Here is a 24,846-nt window from a genome sequence, read left to right on the forward strand (position 1 = left end):
AGGGTCTGACACGCCTCTGAGAAGCCCAGAGAGTGACGCACATTTCAAGGTCCAAAGCATTACTCGAAGCGCAGCATGTTGACGTTTGTATGTATTCTCATTTATCCTGTGAGTGATTAGCAAGATACAAGATAATCTGGACCCCAACCGAATCTAGTAGCAGACTCGTCATCTTTTCTTTCGGTGTTGCAAGCTGAAGTCGGAGCGATGAGCAAAGTCCGTTCAGGCGGGAAGCTCGCGCTTTGACAGGAGCCCTTCCTTCCTCTGGCGCTCTACTTCTTGTTGACTCTGTCGAGAACGCGTTGACGTGCTTCCTTGGCATCGCCGTCCCAATCAGCACCGTAACCATTGTTCAGCGCACGCTTGACGCTCTTGTCCGAAACCTGATTGTCCGTATTTCCCACCACATTGACAATTCTCCTCATCCAGTCCGGTACAGCTCTCATCCAAGGCAAGATGCGCATAAACTCTGGCATAATGACGTATTGAGACAGACCACTGTCGAACGCATCCACGATCGCTTGGCCTACTTGGACGGGCATCAGGTTGGGCGTGATAAAGGGATCCGCGTGATCCTCCATGCCGTCTCCTAGAGCGGTGCGAACCTTGGTAGGGCAGCAGATGGAAGTGCGAATCTTGCGAGAGCCATAGCGAGCGTTGATCTCTCCGGAGAGGACCTCGTGGAAAGAGAGAGCAGCAGACTTGCTGGTCGCGTACTCTGCCATTTGCGGCAGGGACACTGTGCAATCAAGGCAGAAAAGGCTTAGCATTTGTCCAGCGTGCTGTGCTCGCAGCTTCCCTTGCTGCTGGCGTCTGCAGAAAGTACTCACTGTAGCTCGCACTGCTAGCCACTGTCATGATGTGTCCGTGGTTCGCCTTGACCATTGCAGGGAGAAATTCCTGCGCGGTGATCCAATTTGCGAGCGTGTTGATGCGCCACAAGCGAGAGATGGAGCCAATTTCAGCCTCGAGGATTAGAGATCCGTTTGCAACGCCTGGAGAAAAGAGGCGGCGCGACCGATTATCAGCGGCTATTGCGCGCAAAGCGCACATCGATACAGCGGGCAAAAGAAGCGTGCAAGAGGCTTCAAGATGACACTTTCGTAGCTCGAGCTGTTGAGCATGGCAGGCGCACAAAGGTCCACGCTTTTCTTTCCTACGCTTCTCTAGTTGCAAAGCCAGCCTCCAGCGATCCTGTGCCGCGGCGACTCACCTGCGCAGTTCATCAGGATGGTTGGTTCACCGAACTTGGCGCGAATCTGATCAGCAGCCGATTTGACCTGAGCGGGGTCAGAGACGTCCGTCTTGAAGTAGAGGATCTCGGGTGCTCCAGGGGGAGCCTTGGCGTAAGAAGGAGGAGCCATGTCCAGCACAGCGACTTTTGCCCTCTTGTTGTGCGACAAGAGCTCCACAGTCGCCTTGCCGATACCGGCAGCCCCACCAGTAATCACCACCACTTCTTTCTTCCAGTTGGGCCTGTCAGGCTTCCATTCTCCGTGGTTGCGAACATAACGCGTAGCCAACTTGTTGAATCCTCGAAGAAGAATGAACAGCCAAACTTTTCCCAGCCAGGGGTATGTGTCCTTGACCAGCGTCTTCAAGGACTCGAGCGAGGGAACGGGATAGGAAGAGATATCCGTAGACACGTTTCCCGACGCTCTTTGATCCAGAAAGTATGCCAGGGCGGGAATGAGAAAGAGGGAAAGGGGACTCAAAGCAGTTCGATCGAGGATCCACTTCAAGTTGTCAAAAGTGACGTAATTGCCTCTGAAGAAGAGCGTCGGCTTGTCTGGCTGTGTATTGGTCGACATGATGGGCGATGAATGCGTGCAAGTGTGGTGAGTGGCGGGTCGCCGAAGGTGAGCAAAGGAGCAATTGGGCTGCTTCTGAGAAGATGGTAGGAGGTGGTGGTCGTGGTCAAGGAGAGCGGCGAGTATTTCAAGGCGTCGCGTAGAGGCATCATGACGATACGCATTCATTCGCGGGTGCACTCGCTTGCGAATTGAATCGCGAATCGCAAAATGTCAATGTGAATGCACCACCACGGCAGTCACGATCGACATCACCCAGATTCACCGCTCCTTCCCACCGAGGCGAGCTTCTGCTAGCAGTAGGAGTAGTGCTGCTGCATGGTGTGCCTGTCTGAATGCGGTAAGGGCACGCAGCAGAAGAATAAGCGTGCGTGTGGGATCATCCACCCAACTCCGAGTTGCGAGATACCTGAGCTCTATAGCATGGCCGCACATCAGACAGACGTCAGGTGCGGTGGGACGCTCGCTGCTGCTGCTGCTGCATGGCAAGCGCAGCAGCAGCACCAGCTATATATAATAGAAGGCGTCACAAGCGCGAAATCGTTGGGCCCTGACTGGATGACTGCGATTTACGACTGAGCATCTGCACGCGCGTGCTTTACATGCGGAGCTACACCATGGCAGCGCAGCTGCTTAAAGTAATCAAGTACCGGGGCTCGGGCATCAGCAGGCCACGCATGCGCATGCAGCATCCCCCATCACCGAAGCGGGGCGGTCCAAAGAGAGGATGAGGATCAGAATGCTGCGAGGCCAGGCCGCTGCTATAGCAAAGCTTTCATTCAACCCTTCAGGCCTCTCACGACTTGGCAAGCGCTTCAATAACGATTGAATAGTGACAAGAGTCACGATCCATGCCCGGACTTGCGGCTGGTCAACTCGAATTGAAAGTGGGCAAGCCCCCACGAATCCTTGAATCTTGAATCTGTGAATTGAAAGTGAACGCATCATGCCGAGCCGTCCTCATCAGCAGCAGCCATCGCTCGCTCGCTCGTTTGAAAGCTCAACGCGCGGCCCCAATGACCGCAGAGACTCCGTGCCTCGCTGACCGAGATGATTAGCCGAAACGCGCATCCATGGACATTTGACCGATATGTCTGCTCGTCTTGTGAATCCTTGTCGTATCTCGATCTGCACGACTGGTGGCGCCCCCCTTTCGCTCGCGCGCGGCGCGTGGCTGCTGCTGCTGCCATGGGCATGCCGCGTCCAATCTCCGAAAGCGTGAGTGTGAGTGCGGGGTTTTTGGTTGATCAAGCCCTGATGATGATGAGAACTCGACGACTCCTGGCTCGACCTCCCACGAGCACGAGACCTTCAAGTCGCTTGCGACGCCAACGAAATCTTCTAACTCCACTGCAGCAGTCGTTAGTCGTAGACTAGCGGGAGCAGGAGCAGGAGCAGGAGCAGGAGCAGCAGCTTGGACGACGCTATGCAGCGCTGCATGCTTTCGTCGCGCTTTTTGCACCGAGTCAATCTCGCGTCGGAAGTCGGTCATTCGCATTTTCATATTCGCGAGATCCGAAACCCGACAAGAAATCCAAATAAGCGCTTCGTGTCTCCCTCTCTCTCTCTTTTTCTCTCCCTCGCCTTTCTCAATTTGCCACCACGTGCACGTCCGCACGTCGAAAGCGGACGTCAGTATTCCATTCATGATTGTGCTGAAATTCACGATTGCTCCACTCGTCCCACACAATGACCAAGCCTCTCTGCAATTGTGCGTGCAATGGCAAGCCTGGGTCATATCATTGTCCTGCTGCTGAACAGGTCTCGCAACTCGACCTGAATGCATGACATGCCAACCTGTACGAATCTACAATGACTGATTACGGGGATTCGACAAGGCTTTCTAAGGCTTGTATGCGTCCTCCACGAATCTGCTGACAATCAAGCGTTGAATTTGAGAGGTCTAGGAGCGTGAGGCGAGTACAAGTGGATGCGAGAATCAGCGTCGGGTCGCTCGTGACTAGCAAGTAATGGACGCGTGGGGTCACACTCACTCCCTCGTAGATCTCGTAGATCTTCGCATCTCTGTACAGCTTCTCGACCGGAGACTCCGTGTTGAAGCCCATACCACCAAAGACTTGGACCGCACTATCAGACGTAATGATGAGAGGGTCAGCAAACGCAGCAAGGCATGCACTGCGACGTGATTGGTCAAGCGTGACTTACAGGTTGGCATTTGAGACGGCGGCACGAGAAGCCATGCACTTGGCGATAGACGCGTAGTAGCTGTTTCTCTTGCCACTGTCTTTCATCCACGCAGACTTCCATGTCAGGTTGCGGCTGGACTCGACATCCATCGCCATGTCAGCAAGGATGAAGGCGATGGCTTGGTGCTGGATGATGGGCTTGCCCATCGTCTTGCGCTCGTGAGCCCAAGTGGCTGCTTCGGTCAAGGCACGTTGAGCCAGACCAGTGGCTGCAGCGGCGATCAAGGGGCGCGTGCTGCGGCCGGGAGGGGTAGAGATCAGCAAAGCGATACCGAGCGTCTGTAAAGGGTCATGCTCATTGCTCACATGTCGAAAGCACCCATAGCTGTCTTGAAACCATCTCCTGGCTTGCCAAGCACGTTCTCCTCAGGGACCTCGACGTCCTCAAAAGTGATCATGCGAGTGTCGGAACAACGCTGGCCCATGTTGACTTCCTGCCAGGTGTGAGCAAGGCGCTTAGCTCTCGTGTGATGCAGCAACCCCACGAAGGAAAGAGATAGCCGCTGCTCACCTTCTTGCCTTTCGTGATGCCCGCAGAGTCTCCGTCCACTACAAAGCCGGTCAGTGCCTTTGATCCAGTGGAGTTGGGGTCAGTCTTGGCCAAGACGAAGTACCAGTTTGCGTGGCCCCCGTTCTGCGTACCGCGGGGAAGCAGCGTCTGTGAGCTCGAATTCGACTTCACGAGTACCTCGACTCCTGGAGCGACTCACAGTGATCCACATCTTGGTCCCATTGAGGATCCACTTGTCGCCCTTCTTTTCGGCGCGAGTGCTGATGTTTGCCACATCTGATCCTGCCCCGGGCTCGGTGACGCAGTATGCCGCAACAAGGGGCTCCTCTGTCATCCTGCCCAGGTACTTAGCTTTGGTCTCCTCGCTCGCAGAGACGAGCAGAGGCGCTTCGGCCAATCCGTTGGCCTCAATCGCAGTCTGGATACCAGAGCAGCCGTACGCGAGCTGCTCAGAAATCAAAGCTCCCGGAAGCACACCGAGACCCAAGCCGCCAAACTTCTCAGGAATGTGCGTGTTCCTGTGATAACCGATTAAGTGCTTCCAAAGCGTGAGCAGACTTGGCGCGATGAGTCCGTAGGCTCATCTTGACTCACACGAGACCGGCAGCGTGTGCCTTCTTGATGACCTCCCATGGGTACTCCATGGTCTCGTCATGATGCCTGGCCACGGGAATGATCTCGTCCTGAGTGAAGCGGCGAGCAAGCTCTGCATAGGCCGGAGGATGGTTAAATCGAGAGATTTAAGGAAGAGTTGAGCAAGACGCCTGGGTGACTTACCAAGATACGCTTCTTGGTCCTCAGTTAGTCCAAAGCTGGGACCGCTGGTGCTCGACTCGAAAGAGGTGATGTTGCGGCGAGGAACGATGGGCGCGGCTGCTCGCAGAGCCATGCGCGATGAAGAGGGCACTGCCCGAGGAAGACCAGCACGGAAGAGCGACATTGTGAATGCTGTATGAAAATGCTGTGTCCAAGTGTCCGAGGAGAGCGGAATTCAAGGTGTCGTGGTGGTGGCAAAGATGTTTGCCTGAAAAGTGGAAGAGCCTTCAACACTTGATCAGCCCATCGAAGTAAGTAATCGCACGCGTTCGCGCCAACTCTTCTGAACGCTCGATGAATTTTGTCGCAGGACCCCTCCCTGCTTCGCCTTAACCTCGGCCTCACAGCATCGGCCGCTGATGGGCTGTACTGTACGTATGCAGGCGAACAATTGTGTGAATGCGGCGCACCAACACGTTGCAACCGAGCATCAGCGGCTGCCCGAAGCCTCGGGGATGCATCTGAATCGTGCATCAAAGTCCAGCCAGCAGGGATCGAGAGACAGGTGCTGGACAGCCGTCCAGTATTGCCTCGGGTCCGCCGAGTGAGAAGAGTCTCGTGAGTCTGACGAGTGTTGCCACGCTTTTACCCAGGGGCTTCCTGGCGGTTGCTGGCGATGCCCCTTATTTCAAACCTCCGCGAGGCCGGGCAACGATCGAGCGCAAAAGCCCGAGACGAGTTGCTGGCTCAAACATGCCGCCAAGGTGACTTGCATGCCGCGAGCAATAATAAGCTTTCTTTTGCGCTCAAGTCAGATGCGTCTCCTCAAACCCGTGAATAATCGCTGCTTTATGATTGTGAATACGCACGCTAATTGCGCCGCTTAGCAAAGCGCCCAGGTCCACGCGTCGCCCCGCGCCGCGCCGTGCCTCGCCTCGCCATGCAGCTTCGCAGTGGCGCTGAGTGTACTTTAGAGCGGATTCACGCGTGCATGAAGACCTGACCAGGCCGAATCTTGATGAGTCGTGAATGCCGAAGTGACCGAGCCGATTCGCCCGGTGCACAAAGATCACGTGAAATCTATCTTGCAGGCGCTCTCGATCTGGCAATTCCGCCAATTAGGACATATGCGCTCGGGGACGGTGAACTTACTCTACCTGCGACAGTGGTGAGTGAGAAGCTGCTTCTGCACAATCGATCGTGAGTGCACGGAATCGAGTGCGTGGGCTGGATCAAGCCAGCGTCGCATTCACATCCACATTAGAACATCGTCGAGAGACGGCGCACGACGAATCGTAGATGCCGCTAAGTATGGTGATACAAGAAGGTGATAGAACACATGACGTGACGTGACACAACGTGTCGTAATGACAACCAAGGGGAGCCTAGGGAGGATTATACACTTTTGACTGTCTTGAATCAAGCAGCTGACGGCGCCTCGAGCGGTTCAGAACAAAGCGAGCGGCGAGTACGTCGTACCTTTGCGACACACTCTCAAGAAGGTGGAGGCCTTTTCTTGGGTACAAAAAGCGAGGCTGCGGCTCTGGGATTGACTCTTGGAGGCGGAGGTGCAGGGCGAGTGCGAGCGAGAGGCAATGTTTGACCGCTCGCTTGTCCTTGATTGTGAGAATCTGAAGGTCCTGCACCACCATCAGGACCACTGAGCGAAGGGCTCGGCGGTGGGCGCAGGTACTGACCAAAGTCACCCGTGAGAGGCGTCGATGGGCTATGTATAGCAAGGGCGGGCGACTCGGGCCCAGGGTGGATTGGGGACGTCGTAGAGCCAGCTGCGCTGGGCTTCCTTTCGCGAAATGGCGAAGAATGAGGATCTTCCACGAGCTTCCATCGAACAATCCTGCATAGGAGAGCAGGAGAAATACGGTCAACACCAATGCCAAGACTTGGTGACGAGAGAAAACTCACTCTTGCGCGACGCGCGCATCCTCTAACGAGCTGTGTCCAGCGGCACCCGCAATCTGGATCAGAATACCAAGGTGACGCTTGGCGAGCTCCCTGAGGCTGAGTCTCATTGGCAGACCTTTCGAATGAGGAAACAGCAGAGCCGTGTCCGCGACGCGATCGTGAACCAGACGCATCGCTCTCAGGTCGTTCTCCAATCCATGACCGATAAGGACCGTCTTGGGACCCACGAATTCGGCCACTGCCATTTGCGCAGCTCCCAAGCTCGGGAAAATTTCGGTGGCCGCGTCGGCTTCAAAGTCAGCAGCGCTGACACCAGAGAAGCGCGTATTGTAGTCGATTGCTGGCGCTGAAGGTTTGATCAGCTGATCCACGAGGACCTCTCCGCTTTCGTCCACCAGCGTGATCCTGACGATTGACATGCCCGCGGTCGTGAAGATCAATTCTGCATCTAACGCGACAACATCCTGAGTTCTGCTCCAAGTATGTTGGGAATCCGTCTCCGTCATCTCGGCTCTGATCGCCGCAATGCTCCTGAAGGGCTCGTATGCGTGCAAGACTTTCACATTGTCGGTCTTCCATACGTGTGGGCCGCGCGAACAAGTGTGACCGTGCGCGGATGAGGATGCTTGATTGAAGCCTGCAGATGCAGCGACGGATGCAAGAGAGCTGGGAGAGCTGAAAGATTGTTCTGTTGCATCGCAGCAGGTGTAGCGCACAATCCTGCCGGCTCGACGACTTCCATGCCCAGGCTCTGATTCGTAAGACTAATGGGTGGGAGTGTCCAGCGGTGCAGGTTAGATTTGACCGTGCTGCAAGCGGATGAGGTCGTCGCGACTCACCTTCTTGCCCCAGTGATAGCTGCACGCTTTTAGTTCCTCGCGAGCGTCTTCGAGGAGCATCGCAAGGCTTTGAGACCCACTTTGATCGGTGCCCGATGACTCCTCGAGCTTCTTCGACTTGGAAGCCCACATGCTCTCCTCACGAATCAAAGCGCGTACTTTGAAGTGTTGTCCACACCTGATGCATTCTCTAGTCGTGCCAATGCCTTTGGCAGAAATTTCTGCCTGTGTGCCGAGTCTCTCGTTGAAACGGATTTCTGGACCTTGCTTGTCTTCCCTGCCAGAGGCCTCATGGTCGGCTGCCGTTTCAGGATTTGCGCCCCAAGCTTCCTTGATGACCTTGTCGGTGGGATCGCCTTCAGCAGTGTCGAATCCAGCCGGGACGGGAAATCCAAACTCTGGCTGACAGAGTTTGTGAGGGGGCGCTACAAGAGCATAAGCCTCAAGCCGCTGCAAGCTGAGACGACCCTTTTCACGCTTCTCCATGACCTCTTTGCGCTCGCCCAGCTCCTTATTCAGACCGACGTGCTCGGAAGTCAGGATGATCGAGATGGCCTCGGCACGCGCCGCGGCGGTCCAATCGTAATCTGCAGATTGTCTGCTGTTCTTCGCCGCCTTCTTGATCACTTTGAGAGCTTTGCTGCCCACTTGGTTGAGCTCTCCGATGGCTTTCGGATCTCTTGCTCTCTTGGAAAGCTCGGCAAGCGGCGCACGCGCGGTAGACTTGTAAGTTCCGGCGTGCGAGATGTGGTAATCGCCAGCTTCTTGTCTACGTGCATGTCCAGCCGCGATCTCCAAGACGGCAGATCTGATGACCTCCTCAACCTTCTCGTCGACATCAGCTCGTTTCAGACACTGCAGCAGTCCAGCGTAAGCCTTGTTGAAATGCTGGTACAAGTGGTCCAGCATCACATTGCGGTCATGCGGGGGAACCTTACCGCTCGGCTTGACTGGATTGATCTTGACCATTGGCGCTCCACTCGCCCCTCGGACTCCTGCTTCGGGCCATGGTGTTCTGAAAGCGAGATCCAGCGCAGGGTAGTGCAAAGACGACGAGGTAGGCACATCGGTCAGAGCAGTCTTAGCCTCGCTCTGTGCCGACGTTGGTGTTGCAGTTGATGTAGCTGTACTTGTGCTGTGGCTTAGACTGATGCCGAGGCTGTATTGGCCTTTTGTCCGATTCAGATCGAGTCGGGGTGGCGCGTTGATCGTAGTCTTGCTTTGCTCGCCCAAGCTCCGTGGAGGCATGGAGGCGCTTGAGCTTGGCTGAGAGGCACCTGGACTTGGTGTTGGAGCAAGCTTGACTCCGCTCGTGGTCTTTCCTCCGGCAGCCTTAGATGTCGCAATTTGGTTGCTTGTCATGCTTTCTCTGCGAATTGGCTGCGTACCTCCACTTTCGGGCGGGGCCAGTCGCGGGGAAGCAAGAGCCTTGGGCTCAGCAGGAATGCTAGCCTTTGAGCTCAAAGGCAGCGGCTTGCTCTTCATAGCCGGTATAGTCTGTTTTCCGACTGGATGTCTGGTGGCAGCGACGCTAGGCTCTTCGTGAGAAAGGGACGCCGTGAAACGCGGGTGAGTGACGCCGACGTCAGCCTCGCTGCGTTTGAGCGAGGGCGAGGTAGGCGCTACGCCAGCTGGTCCGCTGGACTCAGGAGGCGACTTTGGCGACGTCTCGAGGATTGCAGGGTTATCTGAATACCTGCGAAAGTGTCGGAGCGTTGGATCAACATCATCATCATCTGCGAACCTCAATCGTTTGCGAGGTTGACCCTCGCCCATGGCCAACTCGGGATCGGGGATGGTGCTTGCAGAGCTGTGTGGGGCCTCAACGCTGGTTTCGAAGTTGTAGAGTGCTGGCTGGGTCGCAGTCACAGAAGAGAAGTGTGATGGCTGAATTGAAAGGTTTGAAGAAGTAGCAGGTGGTGGTGGGTGGCGAGCGGTTGGCGATACGCGCATCTTTGGGAAGAAGCGCGGCGCGTTTGCGGGAGGTGCAGGGAAGTCGCCTGGGAGAGAAGGAGCACTGCCTTGTGGCGCCTTGTTGTAGTCGCGATTACGATGGTGATGTTGACTGAGTTGACCAAGGCCCAACGCTGGATTCAAGGGATCGTAAGGATCGTCCGCCATCTTGGCACGCACAAAGAGGCGCTCTGGAAAGGCGACCGTGGTCTCTTCTTTGCCCTGACGTGTGCGTGCAAGAGTGGAAGGAGAGCAGCGTGAAGGCTAATGCGTGCGGAGTGAAGCTTCGGTGGGCGCGCTTAGCCACGACCATTCGAAGTCTTGCAAACGGCGTAGCCAAGCAGACGCAAATGGGCGGTGGAGCAGGGTTAGTGTGGTAGTGTGAGTGGCAAGTCGCGAGTAGCGAGCAGTTGCCCGTCTCTGCCTCACCCGACGCTCATCTCGCCTTCGGTGATGAGGTGGTGCGATCCCGCAGTCAAGAGTAGTCGTAAGTGAAGGAAGGTGGGACTCGACCCGGCGGCCCAAGCTCACGACGAAGGAGAGATGGGTTCGCGCGCCCAACACGCTGCTGCTGATGATGGGCGCACCACTCGTGCCTCGTGACTTGCACGAGTCCAATCAGTGAATCACGAATCGTGATCCTGTTTTTGTTTTTTTGAATCGATCGACTCAAAAACTCAATCACAATCAAGAATTAAGACTTGATTGACAGATCGATTTGAGCGCGCACGCGCGCCGCGCGTTTGTCGCGTGACCACGGCCAAGCGCAACACTAGTGAGGTGCAGCAGCGACTGTGATCGAGTAATCCGTCTTTTGTAGTGCCCGCGCTTTGACAGACCATCCTCGACACCATCACAAACAGTCACAACAGTCGTGTATTGTCAGTCATCAGCAGATCATCAAGGAAACACCGGACACTTGACAATCACAATCACATGCGCCGTGTCAAATGACTGCGCATCGGCTTTCCCATGATCGAGATCACCGGCAATCATTAAGACAGCGAATTCAACTTGGAGTACGTATGTAGACGTGTGACTATATGATGGGACATTCATGACTGGGATTCTCGCACTCAGTCTGAAGACTTATAGGCTTTTGACATGAGTCAAGGGTCCCACCTCGACGTCCCCCTCATTGGATTCACGTGATTGTGACTCAGAGTATGAACGCACTCATCACAGCACACGCATCTTCTAAATGTGGCTACTCACAGGTGCGACCACTTGCCAAGGACGGCGTAAGAATCACTCAATCAGCATGAAGATTGAGGTTATGGGTGAGACACAACAATCGCGGGAGAAGCCGTACATATCTTCAGCAACTCAAGCCTCTCGATAGAGCTCTGATGACAGGACGATGACAGCATGGATCAGGCGTGACTCGAGCGAATGAAGGATCACGAATCTCAATCTCACCGCTCGCTGACCACGACTTGGCTACGAACGTCGATTCGTAGCACGTAGGGCTGCCATCCCATGTGACGATCTGACCAAGAGCAGCTGGCAGCCAGACATGGGTCCACTGTCGATCTTGAAGCTGTCATGGCCGCACTTTGGGCGGTCGTGACTGAGCTAAAGAGGTGAGAGCCCGAGGCCAAATCTGTGTGCTGCTCAAGTCTCCCGCCGCCAAAGAGGTCGTCGAGATTGACAATCACAAGCGAAAGAATGACGCTCAGAGCTTGCATCGATCAGTCCTTTTCGCTCATGCGGACCGTTTTGGGAATCTCGAGTTCGGAGCACTCTCCCGTCATTTGGGCGCGCTTCATGTGCTCGTGGTGCAGCCTAAACAACTTGCACGGCAATTCCTCCCACTTCAATTCCTTTGTCGTGCCTGCACCTTCGTCGTCAAAGTCCAGTCGTGCGGGCAGCGACCTGTACACCTCGAACGTCGTCACCTATCCAGTACGCCATTGGATTGATTGTATTTGTGAATGAAAGGCAGGTGTCAGCGTGAACTGACTGCAGGATAGCAAGGATGACGAATGCAGGTTTTATCCAACAAACCATCTGCCAGCACTCGCCTGGTCTAATGCTTGCAGCTCCCTCTTCTCTGTGCTTATCAATCCTTCCACGCCATGCGGAAAGCCAGCATCGAACCATCGCACCCGAGGGTCGTGATCCCTGTCCTCCGCAGCGCGTACTTCCTTCTCGCCATCTTCCTTCTTGATCGTCATATGCCTGACCAAGATCACAGGCGCCGTCTGCGAGGATTCGTCTTGCTTGGGGGTGGATGGAGCATACAGACTGCCGTGCTTCATACGGATTTGCAGCGGCAGCGAGTCCAGATCCAGATTTTCAACATTGAGGCGCACACCAAAGATGACCCTGGAGCCGGACGGAAGTCGATAGGTTCCTTCTGCCACGCACGGCTGGGTAGCAAAAGATAAGCAGAAACGGCGATGAGTCGGGCATGGCAAGCAAGACCATCCGACCATCCCCGCCAATTTTGAGACATCCGTCGGCGAGCTCACCAAAGATTCTACCTCCTCGATCTCGATCGCGTCCATCAATCCCGCTTCTCTGTGCGCTGGTGATGCTATCAAGCCCAACATCATCTCCAGATCTGAGCTTCTATTTCGTGCCACGGCTGAGAAGGGGTCGTCAAGGCTGAGCAACTACTCACACTGGGGCTCCTCCTCCTCAACGGTGCGTGCGCATTCCCTCGAATGAGCCACACTCCTCAGATATTTCCCCTCCACACTCTCAGCTGCCAAGTATCTCGCGTACAACTTTTGGTCCGACTTGTCCTCGTTTCTGAGCACAATGGCAGCCATGATGCTGATGCCACATGACAGTGCGAGTGACATTGCTGCGTGGCTGTGCGTGAATGAAGTTTCCTGAAGGAGGGCGGATGAGTGCGCTGCACAAAAGAAAGGAATGTTGTGGAGAGACGTGTGAAGCCATGCATTGGTCAGATGGCTTGTGATTCAGACACTGAAGAGCTGGAAGCTTACGCGACGCCCAATCAGCAAAGGAACACCTGAAACATCCACTGCCGTCAATAAAAAATCCTAAAACCCAATCCAAAGAGGGCCGAGTCGTGAGTGAGCTTGTCTGCGCCGACGTCTCCAGCGCCATTATTGTACCAGGCTCAGATTGCTTCATGTGATCAGATGATGAGCGCCGTCAGAACAGTAGAGTACAAGAATCGCTCAACAGCATTGGTGGAAGATGATAGCATTGTCCCTCAAGTAATCTACATCGGCTTCTATCCGTTGCGCATAGCTGCCGGACCAGTGACTGCGCATCACGCGAGTGCTCTCAAAGCCTTTTCGGTAAGTTCGAGCACCTCGTCAATATCAGGTCTCTTCTTCGGATCAAGCACCAAACATCTCCTGATGATGTCCTTGGTCGCTTGCGAATGAGTGCTGCTCGCTGGCTCTGGAAACTTCCAAGTGCCAGTCTGTACAGTCATGGCTACGCTGCCACCTTGCTCGACTATCTGTGGGGTTTCGAAGGGCGAGTAGCCGTACAAGTGTGCAAATAGCGTGGCGCCCAAGGACCAAATGTCGACCTTTTCATCTAGCTTCGCGTCCGTCTTGACATCGAATAGCTGTAAGTGGGTCAAGGAGTCTGATAAGCTTCCTCCAACCACTTTGACCCAAGACGTTCGCGTTCCACTCACCTCTGGAGCTCGATACGGCATCGAGCTGTGCTCAGCCGCCAAATCCTGCTGCATGATCGCCTCTCTTCTAGACTTGATATGTATACGGCCTCTGAGTGCAGAGCCAAAGTCCATCAGGACAGCTACGGGTTCCGCGAGCGTGCCATCTGCTTGCCTCTCTTGTGCAATCATGATGTTTCTGAAGCACAGAAAGTCGCCATTCAATGCGTCAGCACGCATCTAGCTTTGCTAGGACACAGCCCACGAGACCAAAACTCACGCAGGTTTAATATCCCTGTGTGCCCAGGGTACGAGATCGCCTTCTCTACCTGTTTCCTGCTCGTTATTCATTTGCAAGCTAGAGGTGGTCATCTCTGGTCTCGGTTTGGGAGGATAAGAGCCGTCGTCCTCATCATCGGCTCCTTCATGTCCGTCTATCAACCTTCTCGAATCGGAGTCATCCTCATCATCTTGGCTTGCAGGCACAGGTAGTTGCTGATCATGACTTTCCAGGTCTTCTCTTGAGTGAGCTTGCATTTGCGCTTCTTGTTGCTCGCGCTGAGCACCAACGTTTGGCAGACGATACTGATGCATGGCTTTCAAGCCTCTCGCAGCACCCCTGAAAACGAGTAGCACGTGCTTCTCATTCGCGCTTTCGCCCCGCACAGCACGAGCGTTGATCTCGTCTTGCGCATTGCCTCTGAACAGGGGCAAGAAGAGGTAGACGATGTGTCCGTCCGCTGTCTGCTCTACGCAGGAGTCGAGAAGCCGGATAATGTGTGGAGAGCGGAATCGACGAGTAGTCTCGATCTCTGCCAGCGCCAGCCGCAGAGTGGGTGTGCCAGAGGGACACCGCATCTGGTCGGAGTAGACGTATGGAGGGCTCAGCACATGCGCAAACATACCATCGCTTCCTTGTGCGCACCACCCGCGGAGCACAGCGTAGCGCTGTCGACCGCACGGTACTCTTCCACTCACTTGCTTGAGCGCAAAGTCTCGTCCGCTAGCCTTGTCTCGGGCAAGATACACGAACGAGAACCCGCCCTCGCCCAGCAGTCTAATGATGTTCAAGCTGCGTCCATTAAGCTTCAACGTCCCTCCAGCCGCAAGTCCTGATGATCCCGCCGCTCCGCTTCCTCCCGCAATGAGCGAAGACGCATGGCCTGAGGAGCCCAGCATGGACGCCAAAGACCCAGGCAGCATGTTGAGAGCTGGAGCGCAGCATGATGGGATGGATGATCCTAGCGCATGTATGGCGTCTTGAAATTGCTCAGCGAGCGACGCGCCACTCGCACCACCACCTCCAACCGCACCGTATCCTGACATGCTGCGAATGGGGATAGTGTGAGGGCAGACCGAGAGTTTGGATGAACACTATTAGAGAGCGGGGTTTTCGATGAGCTGTTTGGTGTTGCTGCGTCAGAAACTTGTTCTCCCGAGATGAGGGCTGCTTTAGGCCAAAGACGATTCAGGAGCTGAGATGCTCGTGAATGACAAGTGCGGGAGTCACGAGTGTAGAGAATGTGAATCACTGTAGGCTGGACCATCTGCTTGCTCTGCTGGGAGTCTTGAGTGTTGAGGGTTCGAGGGGGGCGATCGACAAGATGCTCATGCGCTCATGTCCGCCCATGCAGTTCAGCTTCCACATGAACGCACGCGCCACGGTGCAGCTTGGCGGTGCTGCTTTGATCACGTGGTTCAAACCGCTCATTCCACTTTTGGCTTATTTGAGAGTTGAGACCTTATATATGGTCTCAATTCTTGACTCGCAAGTTGGAATTTGAATGAAAGGTCTTGATGTGAGGATCTCGTGGAGCTGAAGGTGGCCAACGAGCACCCAAAGTACAGGTGAGTGTGTCGAAGACGAGGAACGCTTCTTGCATCTGTAAGAAAAGTCAGGAGACTCAAGAAGAGTCGTTTGACACCCGCGTCATTGGCAACCACAGAGCGACACATCAACTTCATGCTTCAGCCTCCGTGTGATTCTTGGTTTGCATTGCAGGCAATCGATGGTACATATCGGCTCCAAATTACAACAGAGACAGGAGACGAGGCAAATTAGACAATGGCAAGTGTGAGGTTCTCTCGCGGAGGTGGGGCGACAGAATGACGAGATCATTTCTGCACAGGTATAAAGTTGCCAGCAACAAGCGTGGGTATGTTCCACGCGTCTCGCCTGATGGTAAAGGAGAAGCAGCACTTGACTCTCACAATGCCAGGCTCATCTTCTTGCGTGGCCGTGTTGCTTCTAGACATGGTTTGAGCCCCTCTCAGAGCAGAGGCAGACGACTGAGCCACGCTTCCTCTTCTAGATGCGTTGCCCGAACCATTCATCTCCGCGCCGCCGTTGCTGATGCTGCCTGGCGCGGAGTTGGAAGCACTGTTCAGACCACTTCCTTGAGGAAGCAGGTGCGCAGCAACAGCAGAAGCGTTAACGCTAGAGTTGCTGGATGGCCTTCCGGCCGCAGCCCACCCTCCGCTCGCGAAGCTAGTAGTGCGTATTTTGAGCACACAAGACGTCAATACAGCCTTTTGGCCAGGATCGAAGGATACCGCGCCATATTTCTGGGCAGGCAGTGTGAAGGGCGTTGGCGATGGAAGGGAAGCGCTTGCGTCACGCTCATGCACTCACTTCCCAATAATTGACAGCGCTCTCCTCATCCATCAATTCGTATATGCACAGTCTGCCCTCTCTCAGCTGCTCTATCCCAACTCCAAGCAATTCCGCAAATTCTCGATTTCCTTTGTATATCTCCCCAGTGCGCCTCCACAAACAAGCGGGGATGCCCTGGGTGGAAAAGACGCGGTCATAGTCGAGCAAGAGTCGCTCAAATGCCTCCTCAATGTAGATCAAGTCGATGTTGGTCAGCTGCTGGGCCACTGCTCGGAAAGCCGGTCTGAAGACTGAAAGAGGCTTCAGGATCCTCCGACGTGAGGCGGGCGAGCAATGAGACTCCATCCATCTGTTGAGCCGGGCATAGCTATAAGACAACGTGCAAAGATATTGTTCGCGTGAGCACGTGGATGCTTTGGCATTGTGGGACAACAAGCTCCGACGGAACGCTTACCCGTTGACGTGGTTGTATGGCCTGAGCAAGCCGGCGTCATACTTCGCCTGGATGACCTTTCCTAACCTTTCCTCTCTAGTCGCATCATTCTGATCTGCAGCAGTCAAGAAGAACTTTTCGGTCTTGGAGCTGAAGCCTTTGAGAACCGGGGCGTAAGCGCCGTTGCCAGCACCAGCGGCCGTAGGAGCGCCTGTGACGACACTTAGTGATGCATTCTCGCCGCTTCGGGGTGTAGTGGACGGGAAGAGCGGGCTCATGGAGCTTCCGCTGGCATCTACTTCCGGGGCAGTCGCGGCGCTAGCAGCAGCAGCGACCGAAGCGGGTGTAGGTGCAGTGGTAAATGCCAATCTGGATCCCATCCCTCCAGGACCATTCATGGAAGAACTAGAGAGCCCTCGTGTCCGATGCCTCGCACCAGGAGTACCAAAAACATCATTGTTTTGATTAGAACGACGAGGCATCATTCCCATCGTGCTTGGCGAGCTCGGGGCCATGGAGCTGAGCGTCGCATCCAGCATGATCCCACCTGAACTGACAGGCGTGGAGCCCATGCCACCGGAAGCCCCCCAATCACTGCTGGGAACGACTCCGTCCCGGGAAGCGGCTTCTCCCAGCGCGTTTGAAAACAGCCTTGGGGTCGCCTGCGCCTGTGAGCTAGAAGCTGCCTGGCCCCACGCTCCTCCGTTCGAAGGGCTAGAAAGCCCCGCGGGTCCATCGAGAGATTCTAGGAACTCGCTACGCGCATAGCACAATGCGGGATATCAGCATTCGTTGTTGACGCACTCGAACGTGGTATTTTTGCTCACCTCAGAATGCTAAACTCCAAGCCTCCTGCCGCGTCGCCTGTTGCGCTGAAGCCGTGCTCATCGGCGGCTCCACCTCCCAGTCCTAGAAAGCCCGCTCCACCCAGTGCGCTAGCTCCCGTGCCTCCCCAGCTCCACCCAGCGGAAGGCAGCTGTCCAAAATTACTATATGCGCTGGCTGCGTTGGGAGTGATCAGTCCATTTGGTGGATTGGACAAGCTGGCTTGTTCACTACTGTCTGGACGAGACATCCCTTCGCCCACTGGAGGAGCGACGATGGACAAGTCACCCGGTGGTGCACCCGACGAGTCATCAGCTGCCTCTCCGACCTCAAGGTGAGCCGCTGGTCCCATTCCAGCCGGAGATCGAGCAGTCGTTGGACCTCCCTCGGGTGGCACACCGACCTTTGCATGCTGAGCACCTTCACCTTTCCGCTGTTTAGTAACCTTGCTGTTTCCAGCAGGCGGAGTGACTTTTGCAGTACCATGCGTGCTTGAATCGCCTGCAGCGCCAGATGCAGTCGCAATAGCAGAGGAAGAGCCTCTTCTCGGATTCGCAGCAGAAACGCTGCTCTGTGTAGCTTCGTCATGGCACAAATGACCGATGTCACGTTTGATGCTGCAGAAATAAGGGATGAGTCGCGCGTCAACAAGGCTCTTGACAGAAAGTGCAGCTTACCATCGAGATTGCAGCAGCCACACTACTTACCACCGTTTGCATGGTCTGCTTTCGTCGCAAGTCATATGGCTCCTTCTGCAGTAAATGCACGCAGTCCCGACTTTCCGCTTGCGAGTGTCCTTGGGCGCTGGGCCAGGCGAAGCGCTCGTGCTGGCGCTCGAGCTGGTCACATTAGCAGCAGAGGGTGATGGGCCAGCTTTTGTGTCCCCGCGAGGCGATCCAGCAAGACTCTTGACAGGTGCACGTTTTGGAGCAGAACTGTTGTCCGGGCGCACTGAGCTTGTTCGATGCGCGTTTGAGCTCTGGGGTGTGGAAGGGGATGGCACGTGTGGACGATTTGCAGCAGCTCCGCTCGGTGCAAACGATGATATTGTTGATGGTCTGGGTCCCACAGGGCGTGGAGCACTACCCGATGGAGGTTGAATTCGTGTCGAGTTGGCGGAGGTAGGCGGTCGAGCCTGCGGCCTGGCTTGAGGATGAGGGGGTCGAGGGACTTGGGGTCTGCCTGCAATGGATGCTGCACTAGCTGGTCTGGCAGTAGTCGCTGATGCAGATGCGGGCTGTTTGGTGCTCGTGCTAGTAGCGGAGCTTGTGCCCGAAGTTGTACCGCCTGATACCACTCGTACAGATGGCCGTGGAGGAGGCCTGATGGGGGCTGACGGCCTGGTGACTGAGTTGCCAGCGGCTGGGCTGGGAATCGGCCTTGAGTTTGCCGCACCAGAAGCTGGCCGTGGCGAAGGAAGAGTTGCGCTAGTGTTGCTTTTCTTGACAGGCGGTGCGTCTGTGGCACCCGATGTAGGCGTGGGCGCCGTAGAGGGTCCAGCTGGTCGCTTCGCAGGTGTCACTTGAGGCACAGTCGAGCCAACGTCCGAAGCACGTGTAGAGGACAAAGGCACTTGCGACGCACTTGCCGCCGCAGACTTTGGGGAACTTGTGGCTGCGCTCGCTTTCGAAGACTCCGTCTTCAACCCAGAGGCCTCTGAAGGCGCAGCTGGCGCTTCAGGAGCAGGATGCTCGGGCCTGGACGATATCGATGGGCCAGCAGGGGGACTCATCTGCGCATCCGCCTGCGACATGGCTGCGAGATGGAGCGCAGAGTGCGCCGTATCGAGGACGCAGTTTGAAAGACGAGGCGTCAATGCGAGAAGAGCACGGCTGGTGATGGTGGTGGTGAGGTCAGATTGACTTCGGGACGAGCACGAATGCCCTTCGCAAAGAAGATCTCAGTAGTAGTCTGAGTGCTTGATCACAAATTTCAAGAACATCAAAATCATGGATTTCATCGTGCGTCACAGCCTCGAGACGCTTGACGCGATGCCAAGAAGTTTCACTTTGATTTGCAACTCGCTTTTTATTTGAAGTCAATGATTCAAACGTCAATTTTTTTCTGGCCCTCTTCACTCTTGACTTGCTCTTGAATTAAACCGAGATTCAAATTGTGTCTTCAAACACCTGATCTCAAAGTCTAGGGCTGAAACTCTTGATTATCTTGCATCGGGATCAAGAATAAAAATCAATTGACCAGGCGCAGACGCGTGCGCATGCGCGCGAGAGCTCGCGAATCTTGAATTCAGGATTCAAGGCGGCCGGCAACCAAATTCTCGGCTACCCGGTTTGAAAGAACAATTTTGAATGTGGATCGAATCCGTGAACGTTGTGCTTTAACGACTTCAAGTCAAAAAACAAACAAACACTGAGACGAGCTTTGAAGATCTGCTGGCGGGGCGCCGAGCCTTTTGAGTTTCGACTCTTTGAGCCTTAATTCCGAAATCCTTTGAGCCGGAATTCCAGAGTCACATTTAACACTCAAGACTACTAATCACCAGCAATCTGAGTCAAAGTCAAGAGTGTGAGTCAAGAGTCATTTATTCAGACTTCCGCAGACCTGCCCTCTTACGTACGAGAAGTCGAAGAGCTCTGTATATCAGCGAGGCAAAGGCCAAAGCGGTGTTCTTTGCCATCAAGCAGCAAACCATCATCGTATGAGCTGCTGCTGTGTCGGACTCTTGACTGGGATCACGGAATCTGAGAAAGAAGCCTAGCATATGACACGAAGTGCACGCTGCCAGCGCCTTTCACGCCACCAGGACCCCGCCTGCTACTTCAATCTTCACTCTGCTCTTGACTCTCACATTCAGGCCGGACCGAGATCGTAAGCAAGAAGTATACCACGTTGCCAGCTGCCCTGATTCGGCGAGATTCGACTAGACTACCCCAGCACAATTTGAGGTGAGTCTCGCAGGCCGAAGCAGTCGCAGGAGAGCGCAGCCTCCAAGATGCACAAACAATGCCTCTTTTCTCCACTTTGTATCGCCTATGTGTCGTATCTGAAAGGTCCTTCCTGCCTTTTCTGGCTGCGATTCAGCTCACGCACATTTTTAGATCAAGCCACTCCATCAATTTGACTTCCCGACAATTTCGCAAGCCAGTCTAGGCACGAATTGGAAGGCAATCTTTAATGACACACCTCCCATTGGTGTTCGTGTCCGGTCAGACGTCCTGCATTTACGGGCATTGGAGGGTAATTCGTCAAGCAAACAGCACACAGTCACTCAGTGTTGTGGTTAGTCTCTGGTAGATCGAAGCATTGAAAGTCTCATCGCCGTCTCCGCGATCCGCAGTCGATCGAAGCCGCCTTGAGTGCCAATTTGCAGGGGAGCGGGGACACATCAATGGTCCAAGTCTACGCGCGCGACGGAGATGGAGGACAAGGGACCAAAGATGCACTCCGTGCGCGCTCACCCAGACACGAGCACGGTGGCCTCCCACCAACGATACCAGGCGGAGCCCACGCAATACATCGACCACATGGAGCTCACACGTTCGTTGCGGTGCATGGCATGACGGGCGAGGCTAGAGTCTTGGGCAGACCTCGCGGAGCTGCTTCGCCTGAGATTCGGAGGAGATCAGTAGCGGTGAGTACAATGAGGGAGGCAAGGAGCGTAAGTGCTCCGTAGTCCGGTGGGTCACTGGTTGCTGCTACTGGTCTAGTGGTTTCGTCGTCACAACTTCTCTTGCCCATGCTCTTATTCAGCTCACAGCGATTGCATGCGCTGACACAAGCGCTTTCACATGGCTGTTTGACATTCTAGGCAATGCCCCGCCGCAAGAGTCGAGAGTCGGACCAGTCCAAAGCGGTCAAGGCGGTTGATTTAGGATCTGCTCAGCTAGCCGCAATAGCACCGAGTGCCTTTGAGATGTCACCAGAGCCTACGGCATCTCTTCTGGACAAAAGCGCTGACGTCACTTCGGGTGATTCTCGTAAAGGTGTTTCGAAGGGCGAGGGCGAGGGCGAGAGCAACACGGCGCAGTCCGCATCGCCAGGCTTCAAGTTTGTCAACCTTCCAGCGCATCTCCGAGAGCGCGATCCGGACATGGACTTGATCGGTCCAGCGGGAGGTCATCCGCTTGCAGCGGCTCAATCGCAAATGGGGCAGAGAAGCGCCGAGGTGAGACGTTTGCTATTAGCGGCTGCGAAGCGCGGCATCTACTTTGATGAACACGGACGAGCCATCAGGACTCCCGATGGCCAAATATTCCCGAGCGATGTGCGGCATCATGCTGGCGCCCCATCTTCGCCGCCGGTCACCGGCGCGCAACATACAATTCCATTTGGCCAGAGCGCTCAAGACTTGTACTCAGATTCGCCGCTTCCAGTCGATGGCCACCTTACCTTCAAGGAGCCCGAGGGATATGCTCTGTCGCGAGACTTTATTCACGACGTGCCCTACGCCGCTGACCTTCCAGCTGTGGGTAGCGATTACTCTTGCGAGAGTGGCTGCGACGGCCATCATCACGGACACGACTACGACCACGATGACTACGAGAGGAGCAACGATAGAGACAGCGAAGGATATAGATTCGATGCCGACGACTTCGACCCTGATGATGGTGATCATAGTGGGATCGAAGGTGACCCGCACAGCCCGTGGGACGACGGCATTCGACATAGAGGAACCGCAAAGAAGCGCAAGAGTACTAGACATGCAACTTCCAACGAGGACAGAGGTCATGCGGGTTCAGCCAACTTTTGCGATCATGGACACCCTCTTGATAGGGCTGGTCGTCATCTCCATCAAGGGCGACATGCGCACGGAGATGTAGGAGGATATGTCTCATCACTCGATGAAAGCAGAGGCGATAGACAACGGGACCTGGAGGTCGAGTTGGCTGATCATCCGGCTAGGGCCCCCAAACCTCGCATCCCCATGTCTCGTCTTGCTTTGCTTCAGAAAAGATGGTCAATCAATTCTAGATTGCGGATGCGACGCTACTTCAAGGAGAAGGAGGCGACAGAAGCCGCTGAGATTGCTACCAAGAACGCCGCAAAAGATCCAACTGGGGCTTTGAAGGGTGCGGTCGCTTTAGCACAGGACAAAGAGAAGAAGGCGCCCACCAAGAAGCTAAATAAGGCCGAGAGGCGTGCTGCTGCGCAGGGCAAAGCGGGCACGAGTTTGGCAGCGCTGAGAGCTAAAGTCGCTGCCTCAAAGGGACAAATGGCTTCGACTGACGTTCACAATGTGCCTTCCTCGTCTCAGGCTGCACCCTCAAATGCAGAGCAGCAAGACGTCATTGATGCTGAAGCTGATTCTGCCAAGGCGATGGCACAGCAGGACGTGAAACCATCGCCGCCCGTTGCACCTCCTTTTGTGCCACCGAGCACGTCTTTCACCTTTGCAAGACCATCGCCCATCGTGCACCGCATCGAGGCGATGAGGACAAGGCTCGCAGAACTCAATGCGCAGCTCGACGATTCGTACGGTGCTGTGGCGGCCGCGACCAAGGCCTTAGAAGATATGGATCTGGCAGAGAAGAATCAGCGAAAGACGAGCGCACAAACACGACCACAGGTCCAGGCGCCTGTACCCAGCGGTAAGGTAGTCTCGACAGCCACAGAAACCCAGGCAGGCATCGCAAGCACGCTCAAGCCCGCTGCAACAAGCATGGCACCACCTACTGCCCCGCCTCCGGAACCGCAACCCAGACGACCCATCTCGACTGCACCTGATACCTCTCCGCCAACTCCGCACCAAACGCCTGTACCTAAATTATCCAGACGCAAGAAGGCTGTCATGTCGAACGTGCATCATCGCTCGAATTATGTCCCATCTCGACTTCCCTCCGAACCGCTTCAGACCTCCTCTGCGCATGGCCAGTCACCCTCGTACGGGTACGCTACTTCGCCTAGCCATCATTTTGGTCAGCATGGCGGAGACGCGAACGCTCGCCCAACATCTCCAGGACTGGATCATCCCACCGCAACGTCTAAGCTGTTCGACGAGTGGATGTGCGTATTTTGCGAGTACGAGATGCTCTATGGCGAAGAACCTTTGATGCTGCGCGCAGCGCGCAGGCGGGTCAAACTTCAAAGAAAGAGGGACAAGGCCAAAGAAAGGGCTCATCGAGCTGCTCAGGGACTACCCCTTCTAGCTAAAGGCAAAGGAAAGAAGCTCACCAGCTCGGATAGACACGATGAGGATGGGGCTTCATGGGATGGGATCTGCACATGTGGGCGAGAGCATAATCACTGAAGTCTCGATTATCGGTAGCAGCTTAGCATCGCGGAGATGTATGTTGATCTTCTTCCTTAGATTCAGATCAATGCTATCAGTCTACACCGCGACAGGCCGAGTGCATATGTCAATCCAGCCATCGTGGTCGCTTTCCTCTTCCTGATTCTGACTCCGATTTCGATCATGTATGAGTCGATTGTTGACTGCAGCAGCAGCTCGGTATCTGCTCAATCTCTTGATCTCGAGTTGCTACTTGATCAAGCGCGAGACAGCGTGATCGCTATCCGAATGAAGTGTCAGACACGGGTCGCTACAGCTTCTGGCCTCTCGGCCCCATTGGAGGGCTTGGCTTCGTTGTCTAATCCCACCATTTATCTGCTGTCACCCATCAGGAGTGATAGCCTGTCATCGCAAGAGACGAGAGAATACACGTCGATGACGTTTCAGCGGTGATGCCGACAAGATTCTCCTTTGGCAATCTTGACCTGTGAAGTGACTCCCGGAAAAGATGTGTAGAAAGGCAAGACGAGGGACAAAAGATATGAGCAGCAGAAGGCAGACTTGGGGAGGGGTGCCCCTCGGATGAGGTGTGAGAATCTTGACGGTATGTGAGATGCAAGTGATGTGTGAGAGGGCAATGACGCGTGAGAAGGTCGGTGAGGTGGGGGCGGCTCGAGTGGTCGGGCGAGGTAGCAAAAGAATCTTGAAGTCTTGAGGTCTTGCGTCTTCCCCTTGGTAGTCTCGTAGTAGCTCCTTAGTAGTCTCATAGTAGTAGTAGTTGTAGTAGCTCCTTAGTATTCTCGTAGTAGTAGCTCCTGGGAGTCTCGGGTCACGATTGGGGGAGGGGGGGGTTGGATTTATCTTTTTGTATTTTTATTATTATTTTTTGCTCTCCCGATTATTTTTTGTACTCTTTTCACTTTTTTATTTTTTTTGAGTTTTTTGTCTTATCTTTTCTCTTTTACACTTTTTCTAGTAACCCTCGGGGCAGGGGCGAGTCAAGAGTGGGTGGATGTATCTTTCTTTGTTTTTTGGTCGACTTTTGACTCTTTTGTTTCTTTTCTTAATTAATCTTTCTTAACTTTTTTGTTTTGTCTTTGTTTTGTTTTTCCTGTGATTTTTTATCATTTATTTTTATTTTTTTATTTTCTTATTTATTGTTTTTTTTTTTTTTTTT

At 54.6% G+C, this 24,846-nt stretch overlaps 9 protein-coding genes across 9 annotated transcripts; 1 reads left to right on the top strand and 8 right to left on the bottom strand.

Moving 5' to 3' along the window:
• Positions 1-79: 79 nt before the first annotated feature.
• On the bottom strand, positions 80-2,276 carry IE81DRAFT_326281 (NAD(P)-binding protein). The gene is made up of 3 exons (XM_025514781.1): positions 1,214-2,276; positions 831-995; positions 80-739 (listed from the first exon to the last, which is right to left on the bottom strand). The coding sequence occupies exons 1-3, from the start codon at positions 1,809-1,811 to the stop codon at positions 273-275; spliced, it is 1,230 nt and encodes a 409-aa protein (XP_025366847.1). The 5' UTR covers positions 1,812-2,276; the 3' UTR covers positions 80-272.
• A 1,335-nt stretch (positions 2,277-3,611) lies between these two features.
• IE81DRAFT_13248 (putative acyl-CoA dehydrogenase, medium-chain specific, mitochondrial precursor) lies at positions 3,612-5,586 on the bottom strand. The gene is made up of 8 exons (XM_025510279.1): positions 5,307-5,586; positions 5,124-5,235; positions 4,729-5,047; positions 4,530-4,652; positions 4,325-4,452; positions 3,978-4,253; positions 3,806-3,899; positions 3,612-3,714 (listed from the first exon to the last, which is right to left on the bottom strand). Exons 1-8 carry the CDS (start codon positions 5,467-5,469, stop codon positions 3,655-3,657), a joined length of 1,275 nt encoding a protein of 424 aa, XP_025366848.1. The 5' UTR covers positions 5,470-5,586; the 3' UTR covers positions 3,612-3,654.
• Positions 5,587-6,458: 872 nt separating this feature from the next.
• On the bottom strand, positions 6,459-8,003 carry IE81DRAFT_13287 (ribonuclease H-like protein). Its single transcript, XM_025510281.1, has 2 exons — positions 7,209-8,003; positions 6,459-7,140 (listed from the first exon to the last, which is right to left on the bottom strand). Exons 1-2 carry the CDS (start codon positions 7,712-7,714, stop codon positions 6,780-6,782), a joined length of 867 nt encoding a protein of 288 aa, XP_025366849.1. The 5' UTR covers positions 7,715-8,003; the 3' UTR covers positions 6,459-6,779.
• A 3,185-nt stretch (positions 8,004-11,188) lies between these two features.
• IE81DRAFT_13299 (hypothetical protein) lies at positions 11,189-11,768 on the bottom strand. The gene is made up of 2 exons (XM_025510282.1): positions 11,420-11,768; positions 11,189-11,346 (listed from the first exon to the last, which is right to left on the bottom strand). The coding sequence occupies exons 1-2, from the start codon at positions 11,686-11,688 to the stop codon at positions 11,319-11,321; spliced, it is 297 nt and encodes a 98-aa protein (XP_025366850.1). The 5' UTR covers positions 11,689-11,768; the 3' UTR covers positions 11,189-11,318.
• On the bottom strand, positions 11,339-12,877 carry IE81DRAFT_13302 (hypothetical protein). The gene is made up of 5 exons (XM_025510283.1): positions 12,627-12,877; positions 12,475-12,539; positions 12,025-12,372; positions 11,420-11,898; positions 11,339-11,346 (listed from the first exon to the last, which is right to left on the bottom strand). The coding sequence occupies exons 1-4, from the start codon at positions 12,808-12,810 to the stop codon at positions 11,692-11,694; spliced, it is 804 nt and encodes a 267-aa protein (XP_025366851.1). The 5' UTR covers positions 12,811-12,877; the 3' UTR covers positions 11,339-11,346; positions 11,420-11,691.
• A 290-nt stretch (positions 12,878-13,167) lies between these two features.
• Positions 13,168-15,190, bottom strand: IE81DRAFT_326285 (Pkinase-domain-containing protein). The gene is made up of 4 exons (XM_025514782.1): positions 14,586-15,190; positions 13,888-14,465; positions 13,629-13,806; positions 13,168-13,556 (listed from the first exon to the last, which is right to left on the bottom strand). Exons 1-4 carry the CDS (start codon positions 14,808-14,810, stop codon positions 13,251-13,253), a joined length of 1,287 nt encoding a protein of 428 aa, XP_025366852.1. The 5' UTR covers positions 14,811-15,190; the 3' UTR covers positions 13,168-13,250.
• A 392-nt stretch (positions 15,191-15,582) lies between these two features.
• Positions 15,583-19,391, bottom strand: IE81DRAFT_368895 (hypothetical protein). The gene is made up of 5 exons (XM_025517187.1): positions 18,187-19,391; positions 17,482-18,096; positions 16,676-17,410; positions 16,240-16,588; positions 15,583-16,172 (listed from the first exon to the last, which is right to left on the bottom strand). Exons 1-5 carry the CDS (start codon positions 19,230-19,232, stop codon positions 15,723-15,725), a joined length of 3,195 nt encoding a protein of 1,064 aa, XP_025366853.1. The 5' UTR covers positions 19,233-19,391; the 3' UTR covers positions 15,583-15,722.
• A 1,437-nt stretch (positions 19,392-20,828) lies between these two features.
• On the top strand, positions 20,829-23,687 carry IE81DRAFT_349958 (hypothetical protein; the record flags this gene model as incomplete). Its single annotated transcript, XM_025516466.1, has 2 exons — positions 20,829-21,071; positions 21,249-23,687. 2 exons carry the CDS (start codon positions 20,829-20,831, stop codon positions 23,685-23,687), a joined length of 2,682 nt encoding a protein of 893 aa, XP_025366854.1.
• A 140-nt stretch (positions 23,688-23,827) lies between these two features.
• On the bottom strand, positions 23,828-24,814 carry IE81DRAFT_326288 (hypothetical protein). The gene has a single exon (XM_025514783.1). The coding sequence runs from the start codon at positions 24,434-24,436 to the stop codon at positions 24,113-24,115; it is 324 nt and encodes a 107-aa protein (XP_025366855.1). The 5' UTR covers positions 24,437-24,814; the 3' UTR covers positions 23,828-24,112.
• Positions 24,815-24,846: the final 32 nt, after the last annotated feature.

Source organism: Ceraceosorus guamensis (genome assembly GCF_003144195.1).
Source record: "Ceraceosorus guamensis strain MCA 4658 unplaced genomic scaffold IE81scaffold_100, whole genome shotgun sequence".
NCBI classification, from domain to species: Eukaryota; Fungi; Basidiomycota; class Exobasidiomycetes; order Ceraceosorales; family Ceraceosoraceae; genus Ceraceosorus; species Ceraceosorus guamensis.

Bases quoted from the DNA above. Each gene is read 5' to 3' on its own strand.
- IE81DRAFT_326285 (XM_025514782.1), bottom strand. From the start codon at position 14,810: ATGCTGCCTGGGTCTTTGGCGTCCATGCTGGGCTCCTCAGGCCATGCG. The intron at 14,466-14,585 runs GTGAGTGGAAGA...TACTCCGACCAG, and splicing joins GAGACTTTGCGCTCAAGCAA to ATGCGGTGTCCCTCTGGCAC. The intron at 13,807-13,887 runs GTGAGTTTTGGT...TCTGTGCTTCAG, and splicing joins CACAGGGATATTAAACCTGC to AAACATCATGATTGCACAAG.
- IE81DRAFT_13248 (XM_025510279.1), bottom strand. From the start codon at position 5,469: ATGTCGCTCTTCCGTGCTGGTCTTCCTCGGGCAGTGCCCTCTTCATCG. The intron at 4,254-4,324 runs GTGAGCAATGAG...TCCCGGCCGCAG, and splicing joins GCTATGGGTGCTTTCGACAT to CACGCGCCCCTTGATCGCCG. The intron at 3,900-3,977 runs GTAAGTCACGCT...TACGTCTGATAG, and splicing joins GCCGTCTCAAATGCCAACCT to TGCGGTCCAAGTCTTTGGTG.
- IE81DRAFT_326281 (XM_025514781.1), bottom strand. From the start codon at position 1,811: ATGTCGACCAATACACAGCCAGACAAGCCGACGCTCTTCTTCAGAGGC. The intron at 996-1,213 runs GTGAGTCGCCGC...TCTTTTCTCCAG, and splicing joins CATCCTGATGAACTGCGCAG to GCGTTGCAAACGGATCTCTA. The intron at 740-830 runs GTGAGTACTTTC...TTGATTGCACAG, and splicing joins GGCTAGCAGTGCGAGCTACA to TGTCCCTGCCGCAAATGGCA.
- IE81DRAFT_368895 (XM_025517187.1), bottom strand. From the start codon at position 19,232: ATGTCGCAGGCGGATGCGCAGATGAGTCCCCCTGCTGGCCCATCGATA. The intron at 17,411-17,481 runs GTGAGCAAAAAT...CTATGCGCGTAG, and splicing joins TTGGAGTTTAGCATTCTGAG to CGAGTTCCTAGAATCTCTCG. The intron at 16,173-16,239 runs GTGAGTGCATGA...CTGCCTGCCCAG, and splicing joins GCGCTGTCAATTATTGGGAA to AAATATGGCGCGGTATCCTT.
- IE81DRAFT_326288 (XM_025514783.1), bottom strand. From the start codon at position 24,436: ATGAGACTACTAAGGAGCTACTACGAGACTACCAAGGGGAAGACGCAA.
- IE81DRAFT_13302 (XM_025510283.1), bottom strand. From the start codon at position 12,810: ATGTCACTCGCACTGTCATGTGGCATCAGCATCATGGCTGCCATTGTG. The intron at 12,373-12,474 runs GTGAGCTCGCCG...TTTGCTACCCAG, and splicing joins TCGAGGAGGTAGAATCTTTG to CCGTGCGTGGCAGAAGGAAC. The intron at 11,899-12,024 runs GCGAGTGCTGGC...CGTACTGGATAG, and splicing joins AGCTGCAAGCATTAGACCAG to GTGACGACGTTCGAGGTGTA.
- IE81DRAFT_13299 (XM_025510282.1), bottom strand. From the start codon at position 11,688: ATGCAAGCTCTGAGCGTCATTCTTTCGCTTGTGATTGTCAATCTCGAC. The intron at 11,347-11,419 runs GTGAGATTGAGA...TCCTGTCATCAG, and splicing joins CAAGTCGTGGTCAGCGAGCG to AGCTCTATCGAGAGGCTTGA.
- IE81DRAFT_13287 (XM_025510281.1), bottom strand. From the start codon at position 7,714: ATGACGGAGACGGATTCCCAACATACTTGGAGCAGAACTCAGGATGTT. The intron at 7,141-7,208 runs GTGAGTTTTCTC...TCTCCTATGCAG, and splicing joins GATGCGCGCGTCGCGCAAGA to GATTGTTCGATGGAAGCTCG.